General features: G+C 40.4%; 1 protein-coding gene across 1 annotated transcript in view; it reads right to left on the bottom strand.

Annotated features, from left to right (window-relative positions):
- Window positions 1-19,710, bottom strand: part of LOC137536731 (collagen alpha-1(XIII) chain-like) — a 269,977-nt gene that overhangs the window by 166,667 nt on the left and 83,600 nt on the right. The window contains exons 9-12 of the mRNA XM_068258952.1: window positions 17,672-17,698; window positions 17,544-17,570; window positions 13,250-13,276; window positions 4,387-4,443 (exon numbers count right to left, since the gene is read on the bottom strand). Coding sequence (XP_068115053.1) covers window positions 4,387-4,443; window positions 13,250-13,276; window positions 17,544-17,570; window positions 17,672-17,698 — 138 coding nt within the window. The remainder of the gene's footprint in view (window positions 1-4,386; window positions 4,444-13,249; window positions 13,277-17,543; window positions 17,571-17,671; window positions 17,699-19,710) is intronic.

Genomic DNA, 19,710 nt, shown 5'->3' with positions numbered 1-19,710 from the left:
TAGGGGTAATTACTAGAACATTGGTAGCAAAAAAATTTTTTTTTAATAATATTGCATCATTCTCTAATATTGGCAGTTTACACATTACTCAGCATTCTACAGGCCCTAAAAGTTTTTGCAGAACAGACAGTGAACTTTTGACCTGTCCTGAACTGTTCTTTGCAAAAGAAAAACACAATACAGCTGAGATAACCTAATCAGAAGTCAGAGCTCGCTGAAAGTCCCAGAGCTCAGTGGCTATTTGCATAGAAGGAGTTTCTTAACTCTTCCTGTGCTGGAAACAAATATTAGACTTATGTCTCTGCTCCTAATTTTATTTATTATTTCTTAGCTGTTCTACACAACCAATTTATTATATCATATTTTTTTTCCCCGCTTCAGTGTCTCTTTAAAACCAAGGTTTTACAAGTCCTCTATAATCCTGAACTTCTCAAGGAACTTATTTCACAACCAATTACTTTATCCATATAGTATTTGTAGTCAGTAGTTGGTGTTTCTTGCAATGAAGTCTGTACAGTTGTATAATAAAATTGTGTCATTTATGCTTCAACAAACCTTGGGGGTGGGATCATTTCAGAATGACAATGTTGTTTGTTTTATTAGAGTTGCACTTACACTATTATTAGCATGCTAGGGAGAGTTTTTCCATTTTTTAATGGTTGAAGTTGAAGGGCATAATATCGCATACATATTATTCCGCTGCCAGTGAGTTGGGCGCAGAGTGAGCCAAATGACGGATCACACTGCTGCCGCTCAAATTCCCGGTGGCGTCTAATATTATTTCCCATCTGAGTTGTAGCAACTAAGAAGAAATTTGGGGTCCAGCGATTGTTGGGAACCCCAAATTTCCCTTGTGCAAGGTGTGCACTATAGCATTAGTGCTATAGCGTCACCAGCTTAGGTGCTTGGTGCTCTGCGCTGAGTGCCAAAACCACCTGCTTCGATAATACCATTAATGCCTCCTCTCTGTTTACTTATAATGTATGGTATAATTTGGCTTCATGAACTGTGTGATGTTCAGAAAATGGAAAGGTCACTCAAAACACTCCTAATTCTCCGATGCAACCATGTGCTTCATGTAATAATAATCTGGCCCACATCTAGCCAATCATTGCTACTTTTGTTTTAAGCTTTGGACAGTCTGATTATCTGCTATGCACAACACATTTGCTAAAATGTGCATGCTTCTTCATAGGTGTTTCTCAGCATTATTGCTATTTTTACCCTCTTAAACAAAAGCCTCCTGTATTCCTATAGTGGATAACATTATCTCAGCACCACTTGGCACATGTGCAAAAAAAAAGCCTAAAAAAAGATAATAAATGCTTCCCAGACATTCATTAATATAATTTTCAATTTCTTGAATTCAAAGCATGCTGTAAGAAATTAATCATGAAAAGGACAAGTACCCTGTGAATACATAAGAAGTACTCCAAGCGCGGTACACGTTGCACATGCTGAGTACCTGTGTTTCAATCTACACTATGCAGCTTTCTACAGTCTAGTTTGGGTCTGCCCACCTAAAATTATATTACAGGCTTTCACAAATTCTAGTGCTATGACTCCCAACAAAATGTCCTATGCATGATGGGTAGTCAGCTAAGATCTCTGTGCTTAAGTTCCCAGGGCTAAATACATGTTATTGCAGTTATGAGGTATCTTCTTCTCATGAGTAAATTAAATGAATTTCAAAATTTGGAGAACAGAGGTGAAGGAGACAGAATCGAATCAGGTAATTTGGGAACCACAGACTCCATGGTAGTTTTGGTGCCTCCATAGGTGCCCATGTGAATAGTCACAATAAGCGGCCATAAAATAAAATAGCAGGCACTGGTGCTCAAATTTCCACTTATAGCTGCTAATTGCAACTATTAACATGAGCGGTTTATCAGTGGGGATTGTGATGGGGAGGACGATGAGCAGGGCGAGAGGGGTGTCCACCCAGGGCGCAGTGAGGGAGGGGGCGTAGTCCCGCAGTGATGGAGGTGGAAGCAGGGGGCACACAGGAACTCAGCTACATAGAGGGGGGCCCCAACTCCTTCCTCCCCCTCTTCAGGCTCCCCTCTGTGCTCCATTGAAAAGTTTTGCAGCAGCGGAAAGCCTCCTTGTGCAAGCTCACCTTCCAGGCTCCATGCAAAGTTCACTGCCCCATGGCTACTTTTTCTCCAGCACTGCTCACTACTTCAGGCCCTCCTCCCCGCGTGCACGCTGCTCCCCCCTCCTTCACTGAATACCTGGCTACATATACTGTAAAACCTATACCTGGCTACCTATACTGGGGCACCTATACCTGCTAGAAGTCGCTAGTTTTGAAATTCGTTATGATGTGTAGCATGCGCTTCACAATGGATTCGGTATAAACTTAACCCAAGTCTAGCAATCTCAACCATAAAACTGCAGTTTCAAAAAGACAGGAGAAGCCAGTCTGTGTCTTGGTCCACCACACTGCAGTAGTGATAAGCAAGTACGATCACATTTGTTTTGCCACAATATTCATGAAAATGTTATATTTTTGCAAAGATTTTCACCATATGCATTGAAGTTAATTGACCAGAAAACAATTTTTTTGCCCAATGCATTGAAGTCTACGGACTTTAGAAAACCCATTTGTGGGCATGAGAAAATACATTTTCAAGAGGCTTCTAATTTTAGCAAAAGGGTGTATCTTGTGCAAATGCATTATATGTTCTCGAAAATTTCAAGACAGGTGAAAATTTTAATGTGATGTGAAAATTACTTTCGTGGACATTTCTATTAGTGAGGACACAGCCAAAGCCAGTGAGAGGATGCTCTCACAACTGGGATTCTCAAGAGATGAATTCCTGCTTTAAAACGACTCTGTATAAAGAGGGGTATGGAGGCTACCATATATATTTCCTTTGAAAAATGAAAACTGCTTGGCTATCCTGCTGATTCTTGTCTGTAATAGTGGCCATACACAGTTAAAATTTTTAAACACTGACAAGTTAATGTTAGGCGTAGGGAGGGGGTAGGTTAGTGTCTGCATTGATGGTGGGAAGTTAGTGTCAGGTGTAGGGAGGGAGTAGGTTTATGATAGGCATAGATGGTGGGAGGTTAATGTTCGGTATAGGCAGATGGTAGGGTTTTGTTAGGCATAGATAGTTGGAGGTTAATGTTAGGTATAGGCAGAGGGTAGGATTGTGTTAGGCATAGAAGAAGGGAAGAATGGTGTGGGATTAGGATAAAATAAAGTGATAGAATATCAGCAAAACTGTTGATATTGTACTATCCAAATTAGCCGCTAGCAGAGTAGCAGTAATATAACCGATAGTAATATAACCAATATACTACTATTTAATACTTGTGCCCAAATTCCTTCACAGCTTTATTAAAAATATGCCGCTGTGCATGTTAGAATGCTTTTCTCAAATCAAGAACTACTGCATGGGCATAGCTAGGCCAGGGCGAACCAAGCGGTAGCTAGAGGCCTCACAGCAGGTGCCTCCCATGGTGCCAGGTCCAGCCCGTCAGTCACTCCCACACAAACCTCAGAGCAATGGCAACTTCCCAGAGGAAAGAGTGGCGCAGTGACTGCAGAGTACATTTCAGATGTGGAAGTGAGGTCACTGTACGCTGCTCTGTTTTTGCGTCACCGCTGATCTGCTGGCTTACAAGTGCTGGGGATCGGGAGGCAGAAGGAGACTACCTATACTTTAGTGCCATCTTTTTTTTTGGGGGGGGGGGGGGGGGCATTTGGCTACCTAATATTATATGAGAAGGGGCCCACAAATGATGTTCTGCTTGGGGCCACGGAAACCTTTGCAGCACCCCTGAACAACTGTTATATGTTGTGCGTGCTTTTGCTCACGTTATCCAGGACTGTGGCATGTGGATGTAATACGGACCTGAACAGAGGATGTGATTTGCTGTTAAGGGCAGCAATATAGCTGTTTCCATTTTCTCCCCTTCTTTTGTAAAGACTGACATTAGTGTTGAAGACTTCTGTGTTCAATCTCATTCTAAAGAGATGTACCTTATGTTTCCCAGTAAAAGGAAATGGAAAATGATTTTTCTGCCATGTGATCCGTATAGAAGCAGTTTCAATCTGTCTGTCATACAACGTCTGGCAGCCTCATATTGCATTTTCTCCAAATATGCTTCTTGTTACACAACTCCTCTGATAATTCACCTGCAGTCTCGCTGCAATATGTTTCTAGTTCACCATAGCAGATGAATTTCACAAAGTGGCAGTATGCGAGACATTATCTAAAAACACATAATTTTCAATTTGAATGATCCATCTATATTCATCAATGTATTTTACATATTTCTGCAGAACAGCACACACAGTTGAAGTAATGCAATATTAAGGTATTAGTCCCGACTTTGTTTGCAGACTTTGCACAGTAACAGATACCCACAAACCTTCAGAGCAAGAATCTGATTGGAGCGCAGAGCTGCAAAAGTGGTACTTAAATATTCCTATTGGACAGCAGAAACACAGGAGGATTTAGCATCTAAGCCCTGGAAAAATAGTTGTGCTTTCTATAATGGTGTGTTCACACTATGTGTGTTGCAACTTGCATCGTGCTGCTTTGCTGTGTGTGAATGCACTGCCCAGTGCCCATACAATTGCATGGGGGATGTTTACATCCATGCTTTGTAACTGACCATATTATTCAAACGCACCTTCTATAGTACGTTTCTGGATAACCTGTGCGCAAATGCACACGTTACACAGCAATTCTCCATGCTATGAAAACAATGAGCATACTATGAAAACATTGAGCAAGTTTTAACATGAAGATTGTGTGTTAAGCTCCCATTGTAGCACAGACGTTTTGCAATGCACATACTGTGACATTAGCCTAACTGTAAAAGATTTTTTCTACATCTTGTGACATGCTGACACCTTATGTATAATATACTTTTTTTTTCACAAAGTATGGTTTAGACCAAAAATGCTGACAATAGCAGATATACAAATAGTTTGTCCAATACTAACCACGTCATAGAAAACCTGCTACCTGACATCAGTGTTAAACATATCAATGACTTAAAGAGACACTGAAGTTAAAAAAAAATATGATATAGTGAATTGGTTGTGTACTATGAATAATTACTAGAAGATTAGCAGCAAAGAAAATATTCTCATACTTTTATTTTCAGGTATATAGTGTTTTTTCTAACATTGCATCATTCTATAATATGTGCACATTACACAACACTCAGCATTCAAAATGAGTCTTTCAGAGCAGTCTGTGAACTAATGACCTCTCCTCTGGCAGAGGAAAAGTAAATAGCCCAGGAACAGTTGAGATAATAAAAGTCAGATAACAGCCCTCTCCAAGACTAAAGCAGGCCATACACTGGCTCGATTCCCGGCCGTTTCGACAGCAGATTCGATTCTGGGATCGAATCTGCTGCCAATCGTTCACGGTAAACGTAGCCGCCGATCCGATTTCCTCCCGAAATCGGATTGGTCCGTCGATCGCGCCGTGCGGGAAATTACCCTCGATCGCCCGCGGGCAAAGTGCGCGTCGCTAGCGGCGGCCGATCCGATCAAGTATACATTACCTGAGGCTGGCTCCCGGGCGTCTTCTCCGCGCTGCACGGCTCTGTTCCGGCTCCATCCATCCCGGCGCTTCCTGTGTCACTGCAGTGACCAGGAAGTTCAAATAGAGGGCGCTCTATTTGAACTTCCTGGTCACGGAGTAACACAGGAAGCGCCGTAATGGAGCCGGAACAGAGCCGTGCAATGCGGAGAAGAGGACCCGGAGCCAGCATCAGGTAATGTATACGGGGGGGGGGGGGGACAGGCGGCAGGAGCAGCTCAGCAGATGGTGAATCGGTTTCAGGCTGAAATCGATTCACAATCTGTTTGCAGTAAAGGCAGCCATACGATCCCTCTCTGATCAGATTCGATCAGATAGGGATCTGTCAGCTGGTCGATCTAATGGCACATCGACCAGTGTATGGCCACCTTAACTAGTCGGAGAGCTTAATGGCTTGTTTGCATAGAGATAACAACTGGAGTTTCTCAACTCTTCCTGTACTGGAAACAATTACACTGATGTATCTGATCTTAATGTTTTATTTCTTAGCTGTGCTACACATACAAATCATAATATCATCATTTTTTTTTCACTTCAGTGTCTCTTTAAGTACCCATTGTTGCCCATTAACAGTACAATTTTTAGTGAACGATCATATTTTCTATAAAATCCATCAGATCGAAAGAAATGATCATATTTCATCTCTCCACTGCATTAAATAATCCAACTTGCGATCAAAACGAAAACAGTTCTGATTCTGTGAAGTGAGAAAATTCACCAGGCTGATCGACCACATCTTTAACCCTTTAGCAGCCAATATATTTAGAGGCTTGCAAGTGCTCCAGGCCAATTTATTTTAGCACATTTTTTAATGTATTTGTTACATTTATTTGCTACTAAATAGTACTGCTGTAATGTGTATGTATGGCCACTTGTCACTAGGGGGCAGTGTGAGACAATAGTATAGGCCTTTTGCTTTCAGTTTCTGTATTTTCTGTTAGCAGGGAGAGATCAAAGCATTTAAAGAATTTACAGCACAAGTTCTGCTGACTGAGGTCAAAAGCAGTACACTTATCTCAAATGAGATAACACTATTGAAACTGCTAATGAGTTAAAGATACGATTGATAATGTGATCATTCAGGATCAATTGGGCCAACCAGATTCTCTGTTTTCATACAATACAATCTTAATACTCTGTTAAAAATATTATTCCCTAAAATTGCACTGTTTATAAACACTTTAGAAGATTCAGCATCAGATTAAAATAACAATTAAAAGTATACAAAAGAACAAAGTCACCTATAGGTTTATGGTCTTGACAGTAACCATCTTTTATGATGGTAGCAAGAAGCTGTTTATCCAACACAGGCCCATTCAGCGAACCATATAGAAGGAATATTTCAGTTTAATCAAGCTAATGCATCTTTTTCTAGAAGGTGATTTGTAAGAAAAACTTTAAACACTCTTAATTGCATGATTTCCTGTAATAATGGTCAGTTATACTGCAACATATTTCAGACCACATTAACTTATAGCTTATTGAGTTTTGGGAATGTGATTCTGATATAGAGGAAGCATATGTAACCTAATGAGTTCCATGTGAGTCTTAGCTCCATTTTTCATAATACACACATTATGTTCGGAATAACCAATGGGTTGGCATTAATGAAAAACAGCAACTGACCCTCTTGTACCTGAGAAACTCTTTTCATACATCCAGTAGCAGGGTTGTACAAGCTACATGACCACAACAGTGTAGGCAGCATGGTGAAAACATGTAAAGGATGCATCCACAAAGCTTCTCATATGCATTTGTGAAATAATGATCTGATATAAAAATATATACAATTATTTGTATCATTAGTTTCCACTAGATATCCTTCTCTGTGCAAAAGGACCTTCCATTCCTTCCAAAAAGCGTTTTTGGCAAGTCCATGTGCTCATGGAGGATTCTCAAGTATTGATTTACAAAAGTACTCACTGAAGGACATTTACTCAGTCAAACTGCCAAAATAGTGATCAAGTGAGTAAGGAGGCTGGCTGGATTCATTTCCAGGGAGTCCTTTTAAATAGACTCTGAAGTCCCTAAAAAACGTTTTTTTTATTTTAATAATCTGTTTAATAGCTTAGCCCTAACTAAACCACCGCATCCCCGCGGCTAAAATCTAAATCCCCCCTCACGCACCCTCTCTCTCCCCTGCAAAATCCACAAGTTTCTTGGTTGTGGATTTTGCTGCCCTAAGCGCTTCCGTGTGAGACAGGGCTATGAGCTGCAGCCCTGCCTCACACGCGTCTGTCAGCGGCGGATCTCCTCTTCTCCCCCGCCCCTTTCAGTCTTCCTTCGCTGAGAGTCTTCCTTCGCTGAGAGGGGCGGGGGAGAGGCGGAGATCCGCCGGGTGACAGACGCGTGTGAGGCAGGGCTGCAGCTCATAGCCGTGCCTCACACGGAAGCACTCCCCGTAGTGTGCCCCACGGAGTTTGGGGGGATTTAGATAGTTTACAGCCGCGGGGATGCAGCGGTTTAGTTAGGGATAAGCTATTGAACTGATTACTGAGATAAAAAAACGTTTTCTAGAGACTTCAGAGTCTCTTTAAATAAACTACTCATAGTCCAAATCTGTCAGATTTTTACTACCTACTGTAAGTGACAGCAAGGTAGGCAAAAATGTAATTTATGGTGCATTTTACTCTGGGAGAAATGTACATTATATATATATATGGTTTTTGAATGTTTTCAATTTTTTAACAATAGTTGTCCTTTAACAGGCAGGCTAAATAACAACTGCATTGCACTACAGCTATAACAGCTTTGTATCTGCCCAGTATGCAGACAGCTCTGTTCTTTCTCTAATCTTCTTTTATGTTTATTCCTCTTTTTCACCTTGAGAGTTCAGCTGCAGGCAGCCGACCAGCTCGGTAATAAAAGCCAGGACACTGCTTAAGCAAGGATCTCTTTGGTCTTTCTTTTTCAGCATAACAATCCAGTGATGCAGTTTTTTGCTAAATAAACACAGCTGACCCTTCTATTATTGTGCAGGACGTTTAGCATAAGCACTGTCAGAATGTCACTACACAAGTGTCATGTCACTAGGCGAACAGAGTGGCATCCGCACTCAGGCCTCTCACACCTGTGCTTACTGTGACCCTGAAGTAAACCTGAGCAATACAAACCAAGCATATAATGATAAAGCACATAGTCACAGGATAGTTATCATGAAAGAACATCTATATTTCGGTGGTTTCAGAGACTGGATCTGAGGAAATTATGCAAAGTATAAAGTGAAGTCAATCGAGTTATCAATCTAATTAAAGAACCGATAGGGAGGCTAGACAGGTCAAAAGTGAGGAACTTTCTCCTGACACAGGAGAGCTTTCTTCTGACCTCTTTTGAACAGCACTCCCATCTATTTTTCCTGGGTGCAGTACTGGCTCAAAAAATCTTTGCATTGTGGAGTTTTCACTGTAGATTATGTCCTTTATGCTTAGTTTACATTGCTCAAGTTTTCAAGGTCACATAAAAGTGTACATGTGAGTAAAAATAGACATAGATACGTACCTCAGTAGAGGAAAACCTCTGGATAATCCAGAGGCTTCCCCAATCTTCCTCGCCATCACCAATCCAGCACTGGGACTCTTTAAACATATTCGACAAGGGCTTGTATAAATATGTTTGCACAGCGGCACTCCTGCCCATTTACAAGCGTCTCTGCACTGCACTGCACTGCACAGGCCCAGTGACGGCCTGCGCCTGCACAGCATCATGGAGCCACTAGTGCATGGCCTTTTCCTCTGTGCTTGAACAGCTCCAGGCTACTGCACAGGTGTGGGCCGTCACTGCACCTGCACATTGCTGTCTCACAGCCTCATACACGGACAAGAGTGTGGTCATGAAGAAGAAGAGCGTCTCAGTGGTGGGCTGCAGGAGGATTGGAGAAGCCTCTATATCATCCACAAGCTTCCCTCTACTGAGGTAAGTATCTAACTTTTGCAATTTTTTTTCTCACAGGTTTACTTTAAGCTTAGCGGTGAACAATTTACCAGTGCATCACATAATTTAGAATAATCCTTGGATTGTGCTAATGAAAATTGATTATATTATTTCTACGTCTAGCACATCAGCCGATTGATTTTATGTTGCAGTATAAATGAGCTTGAAAGTCTCCACCCAAACCTGTTTATTCCAGAGTAAGGAAAGTTAGGAATCTCTGACATGACTTGTAAGTTTAGAGAAAGCATTTTAAAGTCAACAACCTAATATCAACAAGTATTAAACTATATTTTCCATTTTAAGTGAGGGGTTTCATAATGTCCAGTCAAGTCATACAATTAATGAGACATAATGCAAAAAAGGTTAGCTTAAGCTTCACACAGGCAATAGATAATTAAATGTATTCATTTTGTGATCAAACTGGCATCAATCCTATGCCTGTATTCGCCTTTTCCATGCATTGAGCCTAATGTTGCTCTGTGGTTAACCATCTGAAGGGTGGAATTTCCTATCCAGTCCTTACTGTATCCATACTAAGGCTCTCCTACCTAAATTTCTTGGGTTAGGCTGCATAGTCATATATGATGATTTTGATGGTAAGCAGATTGTAACGATAACCGTCTGATGTGTTTACCTAGCTTAACTTAGGAAATTTCATTATAGCTGAGGAGATTGTGGCTTGTATGTCGAGCAAACGCTGTTAACATAATCTCTTCCTGGGCAGTCAGTGGGAAATTACAATGTCCCTCTTTATTAATGTAATGTGTACGAACATATCATAGAAAAATCTTATGCAGGCAGGGTTCATACTTGTTTGTGCAGTAAAAATGCACTTATTTTTGCATGTGCTTGTTTGGATGCCATGGGCATTCATATGCAAGAAAAAGGTTCCTGTTTTTTGACAGCAACTAAAAAAATAGACAAATCATGCCCAATGTCCAATTGTGTACAATTGGCTTTCCAGACATTGTATTTTGAACATACAACCCAAATGGAAAATCTCGAGCAGTGTGCACTGCTAAAAAACGCTCTTTGATTAGCCCTTAGACTACCGTGGACATCTGTAGGTGTTGTGTGTTTTTGTATCCATATGCCATGATCGTGTAAAGGCATTTTAGTACATAACTACTTCCGCCTGCAACACACATCTATAGACTTTTTTGCTTCCCCATATTCCTGTGCCAAAAACGTCTAAAGTCGTTAGTACAAAGTTTTGGCTCAGTCTCAGTTGTTGCAGAATTATGCAAATGCTACTGCAAATATATGCAGCTTGAAAATGGGCCAATCAAATGCTTTCATGCAAAATTGGATTAGTCCATTTAACAATAGATTTTCATAATAATTAGAAACATTTTGTATCATAATAATTTGCATAATTCTCAATCATCTCTAATTTATTTGCACCTCCACGACAATCCAACCAACTAATGTGGAATTTGGTACATGTAGATGTGGGCAAGACATTTAGGGCTCATTAGTGTTTTTTAAAATCGCTTACATTCACGTTCAATAAAATCACGATCTTTGCGCACACGATAGCGAAACAGCAGCGATTTTTCCACAATTTTAATGAAAGACAATGGGAGGCAGGCGATTTTAAAAAACACTAATCAATCGCAAAACGCTCAGAAAAGCACTTCTAGTGTGAATGGGCCCTTAATAAGTGTTAAAACAACATAGATGGACCTGGCGTATAACTTTTTAAAAATAGCTGGCAGTGTAAACCTGGTACACGTGATGCAATTTTCCTAACAGATCGACAGGATATTTCCTGTTGTTCAATAATTTCCAGCATGTGCAATCTGCTTCCCGTCGAGAAAAGGACCGATTTTGAGATCATTACTGCACAAAGTCAATCTTTTTCTCGATTGGAAGCAGATCAAACATGCTGTAAATTATCAAACGTACATCTGACAGGAGAATTGCCTTGTGTGAACCCAGTCTGATGGTTAACATGAGGTATATGGCAGCTCATGTTTTCTGATTTGAAAAAAACGAATGCTAATTTTAGCAAGTGTGAACCCTGCCTTACGTAACAAGATTTTATTGTAGCAAGGAACACAAATGCAACACCTGCCCATTTTAATATCCAGCTCCGTAATCTTACAGGGCATTAACAATTCAAGGCTGAAAGCCAAATCTTTCTATTAGACTTGTGAGAGGCTTGTGTGTGCTTGTTCTATTCAACTGATAATTCTTCTCTTACGTTCCACCCTATAAACCGTGTCATCAATTCTTAATGAAATTATTGCCATGTAATTTGGAAGCTGGCCAGGAAGATGGTAGATACAACACTCTGTATTTCCTCAGCAACAGCCTCCTATTGCCTTACACATGACATGCTGCTTCAGACACATGCCATTACTTTATTGTTATAGCAACACATTTCACTGAAGCCTAAATTACTGCTATAGTTATATACGGCTGGGGCATAGTATGTAGGCTGCTGCTTTTTTTTACAAGATGGTTTATTAGAATTTTAAATTAGTCACTTTCCAGATTGTTGTGCTTAGAGTCATTTGTTAAGTAAAACAAAAACCCAGAATTTTGAATCAAGTCTTTGTAAGGGAAAAAAAGTGGAACTAAGACAAACAAACTTCAAGACCATATGCTGAACATCTTGAGTGAATCCTTCCTCTTTCTGTTATGGTCACGCATGATACAAAGTTAATGAACCTCAAATGAGGTCATGTACACATCAGATAAATCTTAGTGCTTTCATGCCAATATTTATAGTCCCCTGATTGCCAGTCCGGCAAATGTGACCATAGAAATAAGATAAGAGTCTTGGAGCAGGGCCTCAAGTCTATGTACAGTAAGAGACAGTCCCAGCCGACCGATCTCCAAGACGCAGAGGAAAGGAAACCCTGTTGTTGTCTTCTCTTAGTTAAAGTCATATTCCAGGAATTCTAAAAACACTGCTCCCACCCAAGCTGATAAAGGGCAGATTTAATGGTGCTGCCACTTAATGTCCTTCCCACTACACCTTAGAGTGGTAAAGCTGAACTGTCCTTTAAAGGGAGGCCACCAGGAGAAGGGGAGGCTTGCCTACCCAGCCTGCCAAATAGTGTATACCACTAACAGAGAGTTATGCTTTTACTCCTATGAAAGAGCCTATTTATTACTCGGGTAGGAGTTGGTGTTTTTAAAAATCCTGGAGGATAATTGAAAGGCAGCACAGGTAGGTACTCTCTACAGTATGTGGGCTGTACCTTCTTCCACTCACCTACAGTGGGAAAATGGCATTTACACTCTCCAGTACATGGATGAAGGTGGAACAAAAGACATCATGAGGCAGACAGACAGAAGTTGTTGCTCTGTATCTGTGGTCAGTCTCAGTACACAGAAACAAAGATGCTTGAGGTAAATTCCTAAAGTCACTGCACCACTATTAAACACAGCAATGCTTTATTCATATTCAGTAAGCATTGCAACACAAGAAAGCAATTCCTTTCTCCTCTCAGCAATGATTGCTCTGCAAGTCTACATACAGATGCAAAGAATAATCACATACATTAGTGCATAACTCCACCCTACATATTTTTTCATTACAAAACATCCAAAGTCATAATCATTAGTCATGTTAAGTCTGGTTTACCCCCCTGCGGATTGACTTTAACGAGATGTAAACTATAGTTAAAGAGGAAAAATAAACACTTCAATTAAGTGCTGTTGGAGCATGCAGTGACTGTAATGCATAAAAATTGAGAACAGTACATAGGTGAATAACAATCAGTTTTTACCCTGTGAGAGTATTCCGCACAAAGACCCTGAAATGAGAAGGGGGGAGGGGAAGCTCTGTTAGGCCATTCAAATGGTATCATTTATAATAATAAGTAATTACAGGTAGTACATTCATTTCTGTGCACAATCTCCGCTTTCATGGTAAAAGTAATACATGTACACTGTAAAATAATGTTACAAATACAGCATTTGGCTTGACAATTAATCTTTTCATGGCTGAACAACAGGAGTTTAAAAAAAAATATTATTTTTTGCACAATGGAAAGTGAAATGAGACAAATGAATGTTTAACTGTCACCCAAAACAATCATTTTAAGGATGGCGACAGGACTGGATTAAGCTGCACGGGGGCCCCAGGGCAAAAGGTAACCTAGGCCCCCAAACAAACTTGGCCCCTGATCTGGCCCGCCATTAATTTGCATTGTAGAACATTGCAGTGCTGCGGGGCACAAAATGTGCCAGGCCCGCTTGTGCCGCTGGAACTTCAGGTGGTCTCCCCTGACTGCTCCTGCAGCAGGTGTGGCTGGCTGCATAGCATTGAAGTCTTGCGTACGGGATGCAGAGGCCACAGGCATCTGCACTACAGCCCCCACACTCCCTTGCATCACCTACTGCTCGTACCAGGTGACCATTCTGAGCCAGTGAGCAGTCACCTGGTACGAGCAGTAGGCGGTGCAAAGGATTGCGGGGGCTGTAGTGTGGACATATGTGGCCTCTGCATCACCTATGCAGCGCTTCAATGGCATGCAGCTAGCCACACATGCAGGGGTCCTGGGAGCAGACAGGGGAGACCACCTGGAGTTCCGCCAGTGCAAGGGGGCCTGGCAGCTGTCAGTGGTCCTGGGGCATTTGCCCCCTTTACATTAATGGCAACGCAAGCCCTGGGTGGCAAGATGGTGTAGTGGATAACAATCTTGCTCAAAGCTTTTGGAATCCCAGTTCAAATCTGGGTCAGGACACTATCTGCATGGAGTCTTTATGTTCTGTTCGTGTTTATGTGGGGTTCCTCCAGGAACTTTAGTTTCTTCACACATCCCAAAAACATATTGATAAAATAATTTGCTCTCCCCCAAATTGTCCTTAGATTATGAAAGGGGCAGTAGACTATGGATCTGGTAGGGTTTAGTTTGTGAGCTGCTCCAAGGGACAGTTAGTGACATGACTATGGACTCGAAGTATGTTGTCGAAGTTGTCAGCACTATATAAATTCATAATACTAATAAGTGTGATCAGTTCAGGTGACAGTTTAGGAGTGACTAATTGCTCTCCCTGTTCCTTCCCGCCTCTCTGTACAAAAAACAACTGAATACCAAAAGCATAAGTCATTAGTGATCCAAGAAAGTGCATCATTAACAGCATCATCAACGATGGACAGGGACACCTCTGTTCTCACTACATGTCTGCAAAACACAATCATGAATGATCATTTTGGGAAACTAATTCCTAATGTTGGTATGAACCTAATAAATGCATAACGCTTGTAACAAGTAGTCTTTGTTCACCAGTTCACGGTGAAAAGCTGTGTGGGGAGGTGTGTAGTGCAGAGGAGTCCCAGGACTTCCTATGGATATAGGAAAAACACAGAGAGAGACCAGGAGCCCGTTATGGTGTATTATATTAATGTCAAGTTCTAGATAAATACAAAGTGATGAGGAAATCAATTATAAGTTGGGTTGCAAGACCAGCAACCACAGTATAAAAACAAGTTAGGAAAGCCGTCCCCACTTGAGTTCTTTGTCTTCAACTGTATGGGTCGCATAAAAAACTATTGTTTGGATACACAAAACAAACAATTGACAGCAACCTCTAATAGCTTGGGGGCTGTAAACAATATCACTGAAACGGAGAAGGCCCCCCAAAAAATAACTATGGATGTAATAAATATAAAATGGCTTACCTCTAAGAAGAAGGGGCAACCTCAATATAAGTAAGACATTTTAATAATCAGACATAAAAACGATAACGCGTTTCACAGAGCACAGTCTGCTTCCTCAGATTAAATAAAGCAGTGTCTGGGCAGCCAAGGTACAGAGCTTGAAGCGCCTAAAAGGCGCATTTAGGTGCTCCAAACTCTGCACATTGGCTACTCAGACACTGCTTTATTTGATCTAAGGAAACAGACTGTGATCCACGAAATGCGTTATCGTTTTTGTGTCTGATTTTTAAAATGTCATTCTCATATTGCCTTTGCCTCTTCTTCTTAAAAGTAAGCCATTTTATATTTATTACATCCATGGTTATTTTTTCGGGCGCCTTCTCCCTCACAGTGAAGGTGAAAAGCTGACTGGACAGACTCTAAATGTTTTGCTAATAGGTACAGGAGCTCATTTTCTACTGACAGAGGACTATGAGGGTGCATTCACACTATGGGCTTGATTCACTAAACTGTGATAACTCATACCATGGGCGCTCTAGCATTTTCACGTTTTTGCGCGCAATCACAAGTTTTCGCGCACAAATATTCATGGTTGCGCACGGAAATTTGCGATTGCATGCAAAAATGCTAGTGTGGCCCTGATGTGAGTTATCACGGTTTAGTGAATCAAGCCCAATGTGTGCTGCGGTGCATTATAATGTACACTGACATCTGCACAATGCCATCGCGGTTTATACTGTAAACATGTAAACTGTGCTGTGCACTACTGGACGCTGCGCATGTTATGCCCACATTACAAATGAATGGCATGTGTTGCGATGGGCAATACCAGAAGAAACTATTTTAAAAATCCATTGTGATCGGCCACATGTGAATTGCAAAGGATCCAGTGTGAACTTAGCCTAATTCTTTACCCAGACAGTAGTCCTGAGAAATCTTTGTAAGAATAGTAAAGGTCACTAGTGAAAAGGCGGACTGCCAAATAATAATATTATTATTTCTGTAGCCTGCACTTCATAAGGGCTGTGATTTGTGTATGTTTATTTAAGCCAGGAAGGATGTTGTCTGTATTGTTCTACGTAGTGTTTCGGTTTACTTTCACCTCTTTGCTCAGAGGGCACCAAGTTTATCCTCCTTCTTTTGCCAAGTTGTAGTACACCCATGTCTATGTCTACATGAAAAATAAGTCTGCCCGGATATGAGAAATGTAAATAAACAAGAGTTAACTGTTACCTACTCCTTCTTGGATGTTAGCATTCAAAGGGTCGAAGATTAGGTCAACAAAGAATTCATTAAATCTAGTCTATCAGTCTGATGTTATTATCTGATGTTATTATCTGTGCTGCTGAGAAATATTCAGCATTACCCAGAAAATCATTGAGCTAGAAAGCTATAAATTGCAGAGCGTACTGGCCTATTTGTCTATATTCAATGATGCAAAATATGATTTTACCTATTCAATTAGAAGACCATAGGACCATAATAAAGTTCCTATTTCACCAAAGGAAAGGTGTAAAGCAGATCCATGATGAGATGTCATAAACTTTGCATGACAGAAGCCCTTTATATACAAGAATTAAATGTTGGGTTGTCTGTTTGAAAACTGCCCATTTCTGTGTTGAATGTAAGAAACCCAGTGGAAGGCTTGTCTCTGTGCCTGCAAATGAGAAAGCCATCCATAACATGCTCATGGAGGACCTATGAATATCAGCCAAAATATTGCTACATATCTGAGAATATCACGTGACAGAGTTGGTGCCATTACCCACAATGACTTGGAAATGAGAAAGCTTGCCACAAAGTGGATTTCAAAACTATTGGCAACCGAACAAAAGAGCAGAATAGGTAGAGACGTCTGTGGCTGTTTTGGAACATTTTGCAAGAAATGAGTCAGATTTGAGGCAGTTATCAATCCCTGCCATGGACTGAGGAGGACCAGAAAGCAAGGTTGTTTGCATGTTGGGTTGATGTGGCTCTGTAAAATGTAATGCTATAGGCTTTCTATACACCAGTAGTTCTGGATGTAAGTCTGGCTTCAGGGGCATAAAGAGATATTCATATTCAGTAGTTCAGTACTTAAATCTGAATTATCGTAAATACCTCCTGTTTTAGGAAGGCAAATCACACTAAGCACTGTTTTTAAGTCAGAGGGCTTTTCGGTCTCTTTTAGTCCTCCATACTTTCCTAGTGGTTTTGGGTCACCTGAGCTGCTTGGGTATCCTGTTGTTGAAAAACTGTAATTCATTTTAAATCATCCAACATTTTGAGCACTGAAACTCTTCACTGGAAAAGTGTTTTGTAAATGTTTTGTTGTTGTTGTTAAATGAATAATGTACAGGAGGTTTAACATTTAATTTGAGTCTTTCACCATTACTATAATTATAAAAAACAGATGATCAGATTCTGACATTTCATACCTTCTCTCCTTTTGCACCTGCTGTTCCCTAATAGAAGAAATAAATGTTATATGTAGTAAAGAAGGCCGACAAACAAAATAAAAATAAGCAAAGACAACAAACATATGTATTTAAATATATACACTTACTGGACTCCCTTTGGGACCTGGAGGGCCCTGAAAAAAATATATAACAGACTTGTTACTATTGTGTCAGACAATTTTCAAAATAAAATTAAACGGTACTTACATATTATACTATTTACATAATTTGACCACCCCTGTTTAAAAGGTATTCACTACCCTTTGAAAATCTATATATTTTTGGAAAGCCAAGAATCTTCACTTTCATTTGCCCTGGGTTGGTGCGATGCACCGTTCCTGAGTTAGGGGGTGTTGAACAAGGGATGTCCACTGCCCTGAATCCCAGCATGTGAATTGAGTGGGACGAGGTCCTGCTGTGCAATGTCCACCATCCAAGAGTTGGAATAAAAAGATGTCTGAGCGAGGAATGAGCCCACAATCCAGCAAGCAAAGTGAGCGGCCAAGAAGACAATGGCCTCAATTCAATAATTTCAATAATCAATATAATAATATTTCATGCTGGAAATAATAAGGCAAGACAAAATTAGCCACCACACAGTGAGAGAGTTATCTTATCTCTTCATTCCTTAGGTTACCTCCTCTGTAGTTAAGTTACCTCCGCTGTAGTTATTTTCACACGCAATTAACTAACAGCCTGTCTTTAACTTTAGAATTTTGTAGTTATTTTCAGGATTGAAGAGTTAACTTAAAGCGGAATATAACCCTGCATTTCAACTTTGCTCTAAAATATTATTTACAGTATATTATATGCAACCAGCATATTTTTTTTTTACTAGACCAGCATTGGAAGGGTTACACAGAGTTTTAAAGTTCCAGGAGATTTCTGCAGACGCATCCGAAGCTCAGATAGATACATTTTGTTTACATAAAGGTATCTAAGTGTTGAATGTTAGACACTTTGGCTGTCCTCCAGCTCAGTCAGAGAGAGTGAGTCACATTCAACACTTAGATACATTTATGTAAACAAAATGTATCTATCTGAGCTTTGGATGCGTCTGCAGAAATCTCCTGGAACTTTAAAACTCTGTGTAACCCTTCCAATGCTGGTCTAGTAAAAAAAAAAATGCTGGTTGCATATAATATACTGTAAATAATGTTTTTGAGCAAAGTTGAAATGCAGGGTTATATTCCGCTTTAAAGACTAAAGAGTTAACTTTCGGTTTGCCTGAGGTAAAATGTTTCCTGAATACTACATGCCTCATCACCATGGTGATAACTATAGAAACGTTATTAAAGACAGGAGATAAGCTTAGTGAATTGAGGCCATTGACTCCAGTAAAGCTGGGAATATCAGCTTAAAAGGAGTATACATCCCTCATTCAACACCCCCTAACTCAGGAACAATGTATCGCACTGTCGTGGGGCACTGTGCAAAGGAAAGCCAAGACTCTTGCCTTTCCAAAGCAGGGTAAACATCTTTTAAACGGGGCAGTAAAATCTGGTAAATTGTATAATACGCAAATGCCAATTAAACCATTCATGCCATCTAGGAATGACAATGAGACGGCCACTGAGCGGCAGCAGCTTAGTACTTTTCAGGAGGCTGAGAGTCACACAACTCTGTGGAAACAATACATTTTGTTGAGAATGACACTAATTGGCATTTAGAATAGGCTCCGAAAAAGTTTCTTTTCCTCTTTGCTAAACACACAAAATATTTAAAGCCTCGAGGTCTTGGAATAAAATCTTTATCAGTTTCATAAATTAGGAAAGCTTTCCTTTTATTTATTGTTTTTCCCCTAATAGGCTAATTATGTGAGAACGACCCAGCTCATCACTACAGAAAATATTTACATTCTGAAGCACATCAATCATTTATGTATGAAAGTAACAGGAAAAGGCCAATAATGTTCATCAATTTGGAAAACCACAAGCTGGTGTATTCTGTCAGGTAATTATGTTTAATGTGGTAAGCAGAGGTCACTTTACGACAAGGCCGCAGGACGGACCCAGTTTTCTCCTCCATTGTTTCAGTGCTAATTCTGTAAAGGCTTCTATTCCCTGTAGCTGCTGCCATCTCATTTGCAGAAATACCTCCATACAATTTAATCAGTATTTTAAATGACAGCACAGATATTGCATAC

This window comes from Hyperolius riggenbachi, chromosome 10 (genome assembly GCF_040937935.1).
Source record: "Hyperolius riggenbachi isolate aHypRig1 chromosome 10, aHypRig1.pri, whole genome shotgun sequence".
Taxonomy (NCBI): domain Eukaryota; kingdom Metazoa; phylum Chordata; class Amphibia; order Anura; family Hyperoliidae; genus Hyperolius; species Hyperolius riggenbachi.
The sequence above is the reverse complement of the archived record's forward strand: the minus strand, read 5'-3'. Positions and strand labels throughout refer to the sequence as shown.